Below are 16,280 nucleotides of genomic sequence, written 5' to 3' on the forward strand. Positions count from 1 at the left end.
AGACTGGTTAGTGAGGCCTATTTAGTTAGAGCATTTTCTATATAAAATGACTTCACATTGATGTAATTTTTCAAAATGTACAAAGTAAAACAAATACATCTGAATTCTGATTGCATGAGCCATGTTTGAAATGCAGATAAACACTCATTCTACACATTCTACACATTGCTTTTCGGCTTTCACTTCTAATAGACAGAATTACTCTGATTCTTATTAATAATATAAGCAGCACTGTAAAAAAGTTGCTGCCTTAAATTTTTAAGTACGGTCAACTTGAATGTTTAAGTCATTTCAACTTACCGACTAAAAAACGTATAAAAAACAATTGCTTAACTTATTTTGATGAGTAAAAGCAATGTAAAAATTATGTTATGCTGACACTTATTGATCATATGATTTTTTTCTTTAATATTTATATATTACATTATTTCATATTATATTAAGATGTGCCTTGGACCATAATTACTACTATTATTATTAATAAATGTAAATATTTAGATTTATTTTAACTTTTATATTCTATATTATAAAAGTTATTTTTTTATATTATTTTCTATTATATCATATTTTATATATTTATATATTTTAAATTATATTAAGATGTGCCTTATTAGACCATAAATACTCGTATTTTTATTAATACATGTAAAGATTTTGATTTATTTTAACTTTTATATTTTTATATTACATTATTCTATATTATATATATATTTTTTTATTATATAATTTTATATATTTTAAATTATATTAAGATGTTCCTTATTAGACCATAAATACTCTTATAATTATTCATAAATGTAAATATTTCAACAAGTTTTTTTTTGCTTTTATGCCTCGGACATTGAACATCTTGAAAATGTGTGTATTTTACAATATTGATCTTGGCACCATTTGATAAAAGCAATAAGTTCTGCATTACAGTGATTATGGTTAAAGAAGTTTAGACTGTAAAATTATGTAATGTAAAGTACCATGTCACAATATTTATAAATAAATCATTTTGCACTGCCATTAGTCTCACCTCGTCAGATTCTGCTTCTGGCAGCAGCAGATCCTCTAGTTTGGACTCAGTTTCCTCCTCAGATAAAGATGCCTGCTTTCTGCTGTCAGTATGTTTATAGGAAGAGTTCTGTGGGCTGGAAGCTTCAGGATCAAATCCCATCAGGTCCTCCATGTTTACCCGATCTCCGCATGGTTCTAGGGATCCAGGATCGTGGGACTTTGGTTCTGGCTGTAGATTCTGGACAGGAGCAGCGAGAGGTTCTGTGGGTGGAGACGGCGTTGAGGAACGTCTCGCTCCGGTTCCCCATCTTCGGGGTTTGACCGAGAAATCATCGTAAAGCACTTCGGTGAGTTGAGGAGAGACGGGAATCGGTTCTGAGATTAAATCGTAACTCGTAGGAAGTTCCTCTCGCAGTCTCTCTCCTGCTTTACACCGCTCCATCTCCATCTCCTTCTTCAGTCTTTCTCTCTCCTGTCTCAGGTTTTCTTCTTCTATCCGTCTCTCCGTCTCTTGAATTCTTCTCCTTTCTTCTTCTTTCTTCAGTCTCTCTTTTTCTCTCTCTCTTTCCAGTCTCAGTCTTTCCTCCATTTCTCTCTCTTTCTTTAACCGCTCTTCTTTATCTCGTTCCTGTCTGAGTCTTTCCTCTTCTTTCTGTCTCTGAATCTCCTGAATTCTTCGTCTCTCTTCTTCCATTTCTTTTTCTTTCCTCGTTGTCTCTTTTTCTCGCTCTTGTCTCAATCTTTCCTCCTCTTTCAATCTCTCTTCTTCCATTTCTCTCTCTTTCTTTAACCGCTCTTCTTTTTCCCGTTCCTGTCTCAGCCTTTCCTCTTCTTTCTGTCTCTGAATCTCTTGAATTCTTCTCCTTTCTTCTTCTTTCTTCAGTCTCTCTTTTTCTCTCTCTCTTTCCAGTCTCAGTCTTTCTTCTTCCTCCATTTCTCTCTCTTTCTTTAACCGCTCTTCTTTTTCTCGTTCTTGTCTCAATCTTTCCTCCTCTTTCAGTCTCTCTTCTTCCATTTCTTTTTCTTTCCTCAATCTCTCAATTTCTAGTTCTTTTCTCAGTCTTTCTTCCTCTTTCTGTCTCTCCATCTCCTGAATTCTTCGTCTTTCTTCTTCCAATTCTTTTTCTTTTTTTAATCTCTCTTTTTCCCGTTCTTGTCTCAATCTTTCCTCCTCTTTCAGTCTCTCTTCTTCCATCTCTTTTTCTTTCCTCATCCTCTCCATTTCTTGTTTTTTTCTCAGTCTTTCCTCTTCTTTCTGTCTCTCCATCTCCTGAATTCTTCGTCTTTCTTCTTCCAATTCTTGTTCTTTTTTTAGTCTCTCTTTTTCTCGTTCTTGTCTCAATCTTTCCTCCTCTTTCAGTCGCTCTTCCTCCATCTCTTTTTCTTTCCTTATCCTCTCTATTTCTTGTTTTTCTCTCAGTCTATCCTCTTCTTTCTGTCTTTCCATCTCCTGAACTCTTTGTTTTTCTTCTTCTATCTCTTTTTCTTTTTTAAGTCTCAATCTTTCCTCCTCTTTCAGTCTCTTTTCTTCCATTTCTCTCTCTTTCTTTAACCGCTCTTCTTTTTCTCGTTCCTGTCTCAGTCTTTCCTCTTCTTTCTGTCTCTCCGTCTCCTGAATTCTTCTCCTCTCTTCTTCCATTTCTCTCTCTCTCTTTAGTTTCTCTTGTCTCAGTCTTTCCTCCTCTCTCTGTCTTTCTTTCTCCTCTTCAATCTGTCTATCCTGCTCTCGTTGTCTCTCCCTCTCCTTTTCTTTTCTTTCCTCTTCGATTCTTCTCTTCCGTTCTTCCTCTTGCTTTCTCCTTTCTTCCATCTGCCTTTGCTTTTCCTCTTCTTGTTTTCTCTCTTCCTCTTGCTGTCTCTCGATTTCTTTTGTCTTCCTCTCCTCCTCCAAAAGTCTTTCCCTTTCCTGCTGCTGTCGTTCCTTCTCTAACTGCTCATCTTTTCTCTGTTTTTCTTCTTCTTCCTTTCTCTTTTTCTCAGCATCTATGCTTATCCCAACCCTTCGGTAAACAGGAGCGGTGACATAGTTCTCCTTGTCCTCTTTAACTTCATTGTTTTCCTCTTGTTCTGCGTTCTCCACACTAGCAGCAGAGTTCTTGATTTCTGTTGTATTTGGTGGTTTGTCAACAGGCACCGTCTCTGTTTCTCTTTCAGATGATCTCTCATTCGTCTTCTCAGATGGTGGACTGCAAACAGAAGAGTTTGGAAATATGTTACAGCTTTGAAAGTAAAGGCCAACATAAGGCCAGAAACATAATACTTAAAGGGGCAGTGTGTAAGTTTTAGCGGCATCTAGTGGTGAGGTTGTGAATTACAATCGCCCAACCGCTCATCCCTCCCTTTCGAAGCACGTAGAGAAGCTACGGGGGCCTACACAGGACAAAAATATCGTTGTCGGAGAGAGCAGAGAGTGACTAGTGCTCTGTAGATAAGTTTGTCCGTTTAGGGCTACTGTAGAAACATGGCGGCGCAAAATGACGATTTCACTGTAAGGAGATCCGCGGTGTGTGTAGATAGAAATGGCTCATTCTAAGGTAATAAAAACATAACAGTACATTATGCAAGGTCTTTATACACCAATAAAAACATAGTTATGTATATTATATTGCATTTCTGTCAATAGATCCTCATAAATACTCCACACTGCACCTTCAACATATGCATTTTTATAGTTGCTACACAGATAAAAGTGATTCTGTGGTGAAGTAACTACTATAGAAAAAACGAATGGAATTTCTACCTGAGTTAGTTCAGAATTAAAAAACAAAAACAAAGTAAATGATATATCAGTACTCAACTTAAACTTGTAGAAAAGTGTAAATATCAATGTTATAAACCTACTCAACATAATACTTGTTTTCCCATAATGCACTGGGGCACGAATAATGAATAAGGTTGCATTTTTCACTGTTTCCAGCTGTATTTATCATTGTTTATGTTTTATCATTTGTTGTTAGATTTAGTAACTGATTTGTGATATCTGGAGTTCATTTTCTACTCAAAATGACATTCATTCTCAAAAATTATTATTGTGTACAAAGTATTGAGGGTGGTACCACATGTTTGGGTGGAACCACATTACTTCTATTATGGTGTCTACACAATATCTACTGTATTATTTACTTAGATGTTGTAAGTAAAGCATACACTTTTAAAGAATGGCTTAATTCAGTGTTATATTGTTTGAGTAAAATGTACTTGAGACAGATTATTGCAAAGTAAACTTCAACTAAGCAGAAATTACTCAACAAACCTTGTTAATTTTACTTAACTTAGTTAAGTAGATTGTACTTAATTCCACATGTGAAATGCACTAAAAAAATCTCTGGCAAAAGAAAAATTAAGTACATTTTACTTTTCAATGTAAGAAAAAAATTATGTTGGTCATTAAATGTAATTTGTTTGCTTAAGTACCGAGGTTTGTTACTGCCACAGTAATGAAAAAAATTGCAACAAGTTGGAAATTATACAGCTAGATTGTTCATAAACAGCATAAATTTATTAACACTTTAGCAGGTAAATTGTAGCATATAATGGAAAACGTTACTTGTTGGTTTATAGTTTTTTAACATATTATTACTGATGCTTTTAAGACTATTAGTCATTTTAGTCATTTTTTCAAATTTCATCAAAATCTGTGTTAGTCAGCAAGATAACAATGTAGATAAGATTTTTGAAAGAAGCTGAACCAAATATTGTATTTTCCGTGTAACCTGGCTTGTTTTTTTTCTTTGTTTTAAGAATGTCGAAAACACAACAGAAAACCAAACGTTTGAGTTTGCAACATAGCTGCATGATTGTGATGAATTGAATGAATCATAAAATGAATCACTTTTTTTGCTTTGAAACGAGATTATGATTCTAAAAAAAAAATTTGATTTCAGTGATATACAAAACCTAAATGTAGGCAACTAAATTAAAATAACATGTAATTTACTAGAGGTTCTGACTAAATGTTCTTTGCTATATATATATATATATCCGCATACATACAGTACACTCACTTAAAGTGATATATATATCAAATTCAAATCAGCTATATCAAAAAAATCAGCTTTTGTATTTTGTTGCTCTATGAAGTACATAAGTATGTCCAACTTTATCCACATACACAGTATACTAGCGTAGGGCAAAATATATACTATATAGCATCTTGATTGTTTGTATCATCTCAAAATGTAAACTATATTATCGCCTATATAACTCTAATCTGCTAAAGCAACTATAAGGCATTAAGATATTATATTTACATCACAACCTTCTGTAAAGCTGCTTTGAAACCATGTGTATTGTGAAAAGCACTATATAAGTAAATCTGTCTTGACGATTAATCATGCTAGTTTTATCATGCTAATTAGTTCTATTAACTGAGCCTTATTATCTGTTAATGTAATTGTATAGAGAATTTTTTGTGCTTAGGAAACACAGATATTATGAAATACTTATTGAGGGTTAAAAAGAGAAAGAGAGAATTCACTAACCTTTTAGGAGCACCAGTGGACGGCAAGCGCGTCCTCGGCGTGTCCAAGCTCAGATTCTGGATTCTCTGTTTAATGTCAATAGATATTTCAGCAGGTGTGATGTCTTTTTTGTTGAAGGTGTCCCTGTGCTGAGACGCTGCAGATCGATCGAAGAGGAGGCTGATCCGTCTTTTAATGCTGCCTCCAACGAGCTCCTCATCTCCTGCCTCTTCTATCTCCACCGGAGGCGTTGAAGACTTGGACTCAGACACTGCTGAAGGAGAACGTGGCGGCTCCTCTTTCTCTGTCTTGCTGATTTCAGCATCTCTCCTCATGGTATTAACCTCCTTTTCGGGCTGAGACAGTGACTCAAACTTGGAGGTCAGCTCCATGGAGAGACGATTTCGAGCTGGCCAGTATCGTGAAGGCACTTTGACGTTTGCCTCAGTGTCGCCGGCTTCTCCTTGTGCCTTCTGGTTGAGAGTGTTTTTATCCTGAGCACCCACGGATTTTGCTCTGGTCCTGAGCTGAACGCTCTTCATATCTTCAGCTGTTACATCAGGCTTTGAATTTGGACCAGTTTGGTTATTAGATGCAGTTATGTCCGGACTCTTAGTAGGTTCTGGTTTAGGCTTAGCCTGTAGGTCAGGTTTCGGGGTGAGTGGGACAGGTTTAGGAGATGCACTTTGACCAGACCCATTTACCGTGCCATTTGAGTTTGACGTTTTTGGACCACCAACTTGAGTATCTGTGGTATTCAAAAGTGTTTCAGAAGAGACGGCTCGATGGATCGGTCTGCTGAAGTTGGTTTTTGGGGCCCGGATTGAGCGGACGGTTGCATTCCTTTGCAGGGAAAATGGTTTGGGCATGAGGTGGGGTTTTGACCTTAATGCTGGCTTCTCTGTGTCTCCTGGGAGTGCCGAGGCTGAAACTGAAGGTTTGTCTGGGTTAATGAGCGATTGGCCCATTTCCCTTGTGGTCGCCTCCACCCATGCAGCCATGGCTACACACTGCACCTGGATGGGAAAACAAAAGAGAAACACCCCTGTGGGATCTCAATGGTATAAACATACATCTTTAGGATATTACTATAAACATGCTTGTAAGAGATTGACATGTTTGAAAATACCATGACAAAAATATTTTTGAGTGAATCAACTGGGTGAATGATTCAATGGGTGAATGTGTTCGACTCGAAGCGGCGCTGAACAGATTGATAGTTGTATGAGATCAAGTACAGGGAGAGTGATTTGGGAGCAGATGCTCCATATTCTTTCGAATCGATCTTGCGGTACTTTGATGGCTTACATCTATCGGTCTGTTCAGCGGCGCTTCAAGACGAACACACCTATTTGCTGAATGAATCAGCCATTTGAACTAATAGAATGAATGACTTGATGGGCCCTATCATACACCCGGCACAATACAACGCAATGTTTTTTGCTAGTTTCAGCCCGACACAGTTATCATTTTCACATCCAGCGCCCATGTTGTTTAAATAAAATGTACTCAAACCCATCTGTTCGCCCTGGATGAAAACGAGGTGAGCTCAGGCCAAGCGGCAACCTCCTGCAGTTTCTCTTTAAACGGTTAGTTCATCCAAAAATTAAAATTCTGTCATTAATTACTCACCCTCATGTCGTTCGACACCCGTAAGACCTCCGTTCATCTTCGGAACACAAATGAAGATATTTTAGTTGAAATTCGATGGCTCAGAAAGGCCTCCATTGGCACAATGTACTTTACACTTTCAAGACCCATAAAAACGTACTAAACGGTACGAAAGACGTCGTTACAAAGTCCATCTCACTACAGTGGTTCTACAATAACTTTATAAAGCGACGAGAATAGTTTTTGTGCACAAAAAACCCTAAATAACGACTTGTATAGTGATGACCAATTTCAAAACACTGCATCATGAAGCTTCGAAGCGTTATGAATCAGTGAGTCGAATCATGATTCGGATCGTGTGTCAAACCGGCGATCCAAACCGCTGAATCGACTCACATGATTCATGCAGTGTTTTGAAATCGGTCATCACTATATAAGTCGTTATTTAGGGTTTTTTTGTGCACAAAAACTATTCTCGTCGCTTTATACATTTTTTGTAGAACCACTGTAGTGAGATGGACTTTGTAACGACGTCTTTAGTACCTTTTAAGGGTCTTGAGAGTGTAAAGTGCATTGTGCCAATGGAGGCCTTTCTGAGTCATCGGATTTCAACTAAAATATCTTCATTTGTGTTCCGAAGACGACATGAGGGTAAGTCATTAATGACAGTATTTTCATTTTTGGCCTCCATTGGCATTCAGTACATTCAGACTTCCAAGATCCATAAAAGGCACTTAAAACATCGTTACAAAGTCCATCTCACCACAGTGGCTCTACAATAATTTTACGATGCGACGACAATAGTTTTTGTGCGCAAAAAAAAATCAAAATAACACCTTTATCCAACTTGTTATTGTCTTCCGTGTGCCTCCACGACGCATGCGCGAGAATGCGTTCGGGAATCCATGAAATACATACTTAAACCCCATTTTGAGAACTACGCCGAGACCTAAAGCACGATCAATGTAGAATCCAACAGCTTAGATACGCGCGTCTTCCTCTGCTTGTAAACAAATCGCTTCTGGGTCATGTGTCAGAACGCCGGATCTGCGTCATATTCTCGCGCATGCGTCGTGGAGGCACACACGGAAGACGAGAACAAGTTGGATAAAGGTGTTATTTTGATTTTTTTTTTTCGCACAAAAACTATTGTCGTCGCATCGTAAAATTATTGTAGAGTCACTGTGGTGAGATGGACTTTGTAACGACGTTTTAAGTGCATTTTATGAATCTTGGAAGTGTAAATGTACTGAATGCCAATGGAGGCCTGTCTGAAGCCTTTCTCAGCCATCAGCTTTCAACTAAAATATCTTCATTTGTGTTCCGAATATGAACGGAGGTCTGACGGGTGTCGAACGACATGAGGGTGAGTAATTAATGACAGAATTTTAATTTTTGGGTGAACTAACCCTTTAAACTGCAATTCATCGACTGGCCATTAGGGACAGACTCCAGAAGGGAGCAGAATCTACATGAGCCCCATGTTAAAATGCCCAACTTTACAGCACAAAAAAACATGTTTAAAGTCTGGTACAAATTGTGGTTTTGGTCTATACGGCTAATTTTGCCCTTCGTGACAACTGTGAGGGGGTGAATTGTTTTATAACTCATTCGTTTACATTATATAAAGCCTTAAAGTTCTGCATAATTAAGGGCGTGGCCACTTTGAGTGACAGGAGGATTGCCGTTTGTCTGCTGTCTGTTAGTCATCGCATCACCTCAGCTCCGCCCACGTCCCGCCTCTTTGGCAATTTTCTGTTATCCGGGAGTGACGCGCGGTGACGTGCTGCCAAGATGGCAACGGTCAACTCGACCCTACTTTACACTTCAAAACTGCTCTTCAGAATCCTATGGGTGACGTCACGGACACTACGTCCATATTTTTTTTACAGTCTATGGTTCAGGCGCATTGTTGGCGCGTTGCTTTTTTGAGGAACTGAAATCGACTGCGCCATTGACCAACAAAAACCTTGTCTAAAGTCAGTATTTTTTGTGTTATTTAAAGGTAAGTAATATGAGCCTATAGTCTGCTACACTCTGCTTATTACACACACGGGGATGCGCAGCAACACACACACACACACATGCCGAATATTTAAAAAAATAAGGATTTCAATGTAGAAGATTATTATTGTGTACATAAAGATGAAAATACCTACATATCATAATGGATAGTAATTTGTGTACATAAAGATGAAAATGCCTACACATCATAATGGATAGTAATTTGAAGGTAGTCGGAATTACCTGTTTGCAGTAATGACGAATTAAATTGGCTTATTATTTAACCAATCATGGAAATACAGACTCGTCAGATTGAGGGTGTCTATATTCCACTATGTAAATTGCGAATCCGCCATGGTGCGAGCACATCTGGCTTTTAAAGGGAATGGGAGATGAGACTCTGATTGGTTTATTGCACGTCATGCAATAAACGTATATTTTTTTATATATATTTTTATTTCTTATGCATATGTGATTATTTTATGAATATTTTAATTCCTTGTCTGTGTAAAGCACTTTGAATTACCACTGTGTATGAAATGTGCTATATTTAAATAAACTTGCCTTGCCTAAAAACATTATTTTGTATTTTGGGGATAGTTTGCCTGTGACTTTCTTTCGCAGAACATAAATGTTATCAGATATGTTATAAGTTATAACAGATATTTAGAAGAATATCGGTAACCAAACTGTTTTGGTCTGTAAATATATCTAAATAACAAATCAGATGCAGCTTCTGAAAAAAAAAAAAAAAAAAAAAACATGGCTGCTGTAAAAGTTTAGGTGTAATAAATTCTGTTTAGAATTGATTTTTTGGGGTCATTTCTCAGCCATATCTGATGTGCAATTAATCTGCACATCATGTAATTAACTACATTAGAAACTACACACACACACACACACACACACACACACACACACACACACACACTCACACACACACACACACACACACACACACACACACGCACACACACACACTCACACACACACACACACACACACACACACACACACACACACACACACACACACACACACACACACACACACACACACACACACACACACACACACACACACAAACACACACACACACACACACACACACACACACACACAAACACACACACACACACACATATAAAATTTCAACATCTACCATGGGTTTATGGGGCCATGCTAACCAGATACACTTTTACTTTTTAGTATTATTATCCCACAAAGTATGGATGCATATTTTAAAAAATCCAGTGGAAATTGCATACCATCCTGACACAATTTTTTAGGACACATTAAAGGATTTACTTGAAGATTATAGGAAAGTGTGTAACAGGATAGTCATGAAAATCTATAGGTTACATGTCAGCCATATAAAAGAACAGTAATTGTTAGATAGAGTGGTTTGTTCCTGTGTTTGGCCTTTTTCAAATAAGGTGGAATTGCATTCATGTTTCTCCCTAAAGCTTTTCCTCCCACACATTGTGTTGATCACTTGTGCCCAGAACTATGAGGAAACCCCTGAGCGTCAATATAAATGATAAGGAAAGTGTTATGTAATGCCCATGAAATGGTCGAAGGTTTTTGGATTGTTTATTCAATGTGCACACGTCTGCTGGTCTGATTGAGATCCGTAGGTAAATAAATAGTCACTTAGCATACTCTTTTATGCGTCGTTCAGCATTTTCACTATCAGTACGAACAAAAGAATAGCTTGTGCTGGAAACTTGTCGCATCGCACCAGATTAGGACTTTAGTTGGAAGATGTGCTTTAGCCACCACAATGCATCAGCCTGGTTAGTTTTACTATAGTTAGTCAGTATTGGTGGATACCGTAATAACATTATATAGGCAAAAACCTTGTTTCTTCATTGAAGGCCATTTAATTCATAAGTTCTTCTTAGTATTTAAACAGAATAAATGCTTGCTTAAAGCTGCACTCCGTAACTTTTTGCGCTCTAGCGGTTAATAAACAGAACTGCATGCGTCTTGCGGAAGAACATTACAGCCAGAGCTACTTCTCTCTGTTTATGTCTATGGCGAGTCAGGCGCTTCCTACCAGTCCGGTCTGAAATAGTCCCAATATAAACACTTATTATAAGTGTACCACAATGATTCAGTGTAAGACAAAAACACGGTTTGGAAAATGGATTCATGTTGTACATTCTAATTAAATAATTGATGTAAATCTTGAACACTAAAAAGTTACGGACAGCAGCTTTAACATAACATTAAATTACTTGAGAACAAAAATCGTGTAAGATTATAAGATGTTTTCAGAGAATATATCTAATGTTTATATTTCTCATATTCCCTATTGGCGAATATTTTTTCTTGTTCTAAGCATAAAACCTCACTAAATATACTGGTAATTATAGATTTATGCTTAAAATTAGAAACAATTTGCTAATGGGACTAAAAAAATATAAATAAATGTCATTATAAATATTCTAAATTGATTTGAAAATATTATAAATAATAAATAAATTATATAATTAAAATACAATATTGTTATATTAATTTATAGTCATTAATCTTTATATTAATATATTTATATTCATATTAATATATTTTTATATTCAAGATATATTCTCAGAAAAAAATTACATCATCCAAATTTGTATCTTGTGTAAATTAGCATTTTGTGCTATATGTTAAACAAAACAAATGTTGATTAATATATATATATATATATTTAAAGTGAATATAGAAGAAAAAATATTATATTATAGTACGTTTTTTAAGTGAAGCAAAAGATGGTAGCATGCAGGTTGTGTATTTCTGTTGCTGCATATGACAATGGATATTGTCTATATATATACTATGCATGCTAACAGAGATCTGAATGAATGATTGAATGAATGAATGCATGAATGCATGAATGAACGAATGAATGAACACTTCAAAGCAGCCATAAACACATAAAATCAGTGCACTCTGGCAAAGACACAGAAGGCCAATCCAGTTGGTTTAGCTCTGTGAGGCCATGTTACTCTGGTTAGGCTAGATTTTTAGGTTTTTCCATCCAACTAGAGTTACTCAAGAACAAGAAGCGACTAGACATTTCACTGCAGGCGTGACCCATAATAAAAAACCAGCATCACCCCCGCCTGATATAACTCAGACAAACCCCATTCTAATTTGCAACAAGCCGCAATAGCCTGAAGTGAACTGGAGCAATCCGAATGTTGACATTTCGAAACCATGGCTATGTTCTCTTATCAATCGGGCAAAACTCACAGTGCAAAACAAGTGGTTAGATCCTGGATTGTTGTGAATGTTTAGGACAAAATGTGCGTGGTCTTTCTGACTTTCATAGAAAATCCTTCAAGCCAAAACACTGAAACATTATCCACAGGTGAAAAAAAATGCTCTCTTCTCATATTTTGGCTTGGCATGAATCTGTCTTCGTTGAACAAACCGGTCCAACAGCAAGCCAGTATTGCCAGATGGGATGTAAAGCTGGAGAAAACATATTATACCTCAAAATATACTGTAATGCTAATGGCTGACAGATGGAAAACCCAGTTTTCAAACAACCGCATATCTGTATTAATTGGAGCTGCCGACATGCAAGATGCTCAGTATAAATAGCTGCTAAATTCTTGAGAAACATCAGAACAAAAATGTGGATTTTAAATAAATTAGAGTATTAAAATGCATACAGTCATCCTCTGCTTACTGAGATCCAATCAGATTGACACACTAATAAAAGTGAAGGGCTAGTTTATGGTCAACGGACAGAGTTAATTATCAAAGTAAGTAGGTTCACAGCATCTCCAGTTTACACACCCCAGGAACACATGCAAATTATTATGCACAGATTTGCATGCTGAGCTTATTACATATTATTACCAACAGTCAGTGTGTGTCCAGAGAGGAGCAATATAACTTTCTTTTGTTCATCAGTCAGGTTAAATATTAGGCCTATATATCTTGCTTTTCTGAATTTAAAATATATGTATTAATATATATATATTTTTTAATACATATATTAAAATTTTATTAATTTATTAATTATTTACTAATAACCAACAACATTATACCATTATTGAATTAATTAAATGCACATTCAAATATAAACTTGGAATTATATGTTTTCTCATGAATGTAGCTAAATGAGCTCTTGATGTTAAGCATTAGGTTATAACGTTATTGACTTAATAATGATTTAACATATATTATAAAAGAAAAATAAAAGCTTATATAACAGGGACACAGTAATCTACACCTGTTGGTAATAAGTAACTTATAAATAAGTGTCTCTTACAATGAACCATCTGTCTTTGAACCCTGCATAATTTCCAGCGGTGGAAAATACACACTATTTTTGCAGTTTATACAGGAAAATTAACTAAATAAATACAACAACTGAAACAGGCTAAGTATAACCTACCATTCATTTACATTGGAGACAGAATGAATGTTATCATTAGCATATCAAATACTCAAATAAACAAGTTCAAACAATGTGTATTTACCTGTAGAGTGGTAAAACTTATTCCATAAGATTGTACATATATATTCCAAGCTCAAATACACGTCTGCGTCCTTTTGGTTTATAGGTGTGCAGCTCAAACTTTAAAGAAAGGAGGGCGGATCGCAAATTTACAAATCCTACGGCGACTGCTTATCTCATGAATATTAAGTTACGTTCCTTGGTAACCTTCCGGTAGTGTCCACGCACGCATCCTAATCAATATTCATGAGCAAGACTTCGGCCGAGCGTGATTCGTTTATTTGATAACCGCTTTGGCTTTCAGCCAATCAGCTGAGCAAACGGCACTTTACGTAATTAATATTCATGAGCCAGGCCGGAGAATGACGATACCTGTCATCAACACACGCAGCTGCGGTCTCGAGGTGTTGCGCTCGGCCACTCCTCTCATAAACGTGCTTCCTTCAACCAGAAAAACCAGTAGAGCCGAATGGGAGAAAGATATGGGGTGTGTAGAAAGCACTGCATAAGGTGGGAGACACAAATATAGGCACATGTTTCATTATAAACCGCGTGGGATATATAATTGATTGGCTCGCTTGACAACTGTTGTACAAACATTCATTAAAAATCCCTGACAACTTTCTGACGGTAGAGTTTCCGCCAAACTTCACACAGACCTGACACCAATTAATCTTTTCTACATGATTGGAGAAACATTGTTTTTCCCCACGGCAGAAAATCAGATAGCCTATTCCTAAAATCCCTTGACTTCCGTTGAAAGGTTTTGTCTGTACATCGAAGGCTTTTAAAACTATAATTAAAATTGAAGATAGTTCTTTGTCAGCCAACATCAATGTTTGTCTTTATGAACTAGTTAAATAGTTATTGTTTTCATCTGCTGTTTTGCTGATTTCAGATGAAATATGACCTGTCATCTGTGGATACTCCTAATCCACCCATATTTCAATGAGAGTAGAGTAACACTTCTGCTGGTGCAACATTAATTGTATCCGTATATATATATATATATATATATATATATATATATATATATATATATATATATATATATATATATATATATATATATATATATATATATATATATATATATATACATATTGCAAGTGAATCACTGAATATATATATATAGCAAATGACAAATGACAGCAAATTACATAAGCATTGTTTATTTTACTGTTGTTAAAGGGGCTATATGCAACTTTTTCCTCAAAATAAACGTAACAATAGCCTTTTTATTTTACCATTTATGACTCAAACATCTCCTGATTAGCATACTGACACCTTGTTCGCTCACAGTGGGTGCACCTATAAGCCTGTATCCTATTTTTCCTATTTTCTGGCGGGTCGTCTTTTCCCGCGCTGTCTGCGGATGTGACGTCACCACCGCTGCGAGAGCGAGCAGAAAATGAGAGCAGTTCTGTTTTTTGGCCACAGGTGTTAGTCGCGAGTTTAAATTTCAGAAAAACGCATATAGCCCCTTTAATTTAACCATGCATTTATATGGGATGTTGTCAACGTCTACATTTGGTGTGACAACAAATGTACTTCTTACAGGTTTGTAGTATAATCAGGGCTTGACATTCACTTTTTTGCTCACCAGCCGCTATGGCTACTGGTTTTCAAAAGTTAAAAGTCACTCAACATTTTCACTGGCCGGGAAAAATAGCCATAGATATTTGTGATATTATCTCATAATTTGGCAGCAGGTATATTAGGCTGCTGTCACTTTAAGACCTGACACACGGATCCATTATACTGTTTTCTTTCTCAACTTTTTACGTTCACTTAAAACATAACTGACCATGTTTACATGAATACTCGCTAAGACTGGAATTTTGACATTATTTTGTGTAATTTGACTTTTTAAGTGCAATAAAATACCTCAATTTAGTTTTATGATTTTAGTTTTGAGTAACTATAATAACCCTCCTGTATGGTCATTTGAAACAATAGTTTGTCTAAAAATGATTCTGTCATCATGTTGCTTCAAACTTTCTATTTTCCGTGGAATACAAAAAAGTGGAATACAAAAAAAAATACAAAAAAATATGACTTTTCCGCTACATCCCATGTATTCTGAAGTCATGCGATCAGATCAGAACATAATTTAAGTGCTTATTTGCTGAAGATCTTCTCCATCACTGTGTTTAAATCTCATTAATGCTCAGTTCGTTTTTTTTCCCAATTCGGCATCCAAATACGTCCTTCGTTTCCTGTGCAAGGAGGATACAACAGATTGATCCTTCGTGGCCTAGCTTACCCCAGAGTTCAGGATGTTTTTGAGAGAAATTGCTAGATTACACTTTTAAATGTAAGTATTGGGTTTCAACTTACTCTAATATCTAATGATATTAGCGGTTCAAATGTTAACTTGTATCTTACTAAGATGCAATTTTTAGTTTATACTCTTTATTATGTACAGAAATGGACCCAGATGAACATATTTAGACAAGTTGTGAACCCTGTTTTGTTTTCAGACAGTTGAATAACTTTAGAAAAAGTCCAGTACAAACGTTATGTCCGCTTGTCAACTTCAGCTGTCTCAGGTGACAAGAGCAATCCTCCGTAGGCTAGACCGTTCCATTTAACAATGCTTGGTCCAACCTTTGTAGCCTCGAAGGCGTGGCGTTTGAAGTCTGTGTCCTTCGTAGGATGCAGCCTCTGAATTGGGACACAGCTTATGAGGTTAAAGGAACACTTTAAAAAAAAAAAGGCTAATTTTCCAACTCCCCTAGAGT

General features: G+C 36.4%; 1 protein-coding gene across 1 annotated transcript in view; it reads right to left on the reverse strand.

Moving 5' to 3' along the window:
* tnks1bp1 (tankyrase 1 binding protein 1) overlaps positions 1-13,647 on the reverse strand; it is a 45,914-nt gene extending 32,267 nt beyond the window's left edge. Inside the window, exons 1-3 of the mRNA XM_079815880.1 lie at positions 13,559-13,647; positions 5,484-6,507; positions 1,022-3,188 (exon numbers count right to left, since the gene is read on the reverse strand). Coding sequence (XP_079672006.1) covers positions 1,022-3,188; positions 5,484-6,463 — 3,147 coding nt within the window. The 5' untranslated portion in view covers positions 6,464-6,507; positions 13,559-13,647. The remainder of the gene's footprint in view (positions 1-1,021; positions 3,189-5,483; positions 6,508-13,558) is intronic.
* Between the last annotated feature and the right edge of the window lie 2,633 nt (positions 13,648-16,280).

Source organism: Gobio gobio (genome assembly GCF_949357685.1).
Source record: "Gobio gobio genome assembly, chromosome: 4".
Classification (NCBI taxonomy): domain Eukaryota; kingdom Metazoa; phylum Chordata; class Actinopteri; order Cypriniformes; family Gobionidae; genus Gobio; species Gobio gobio.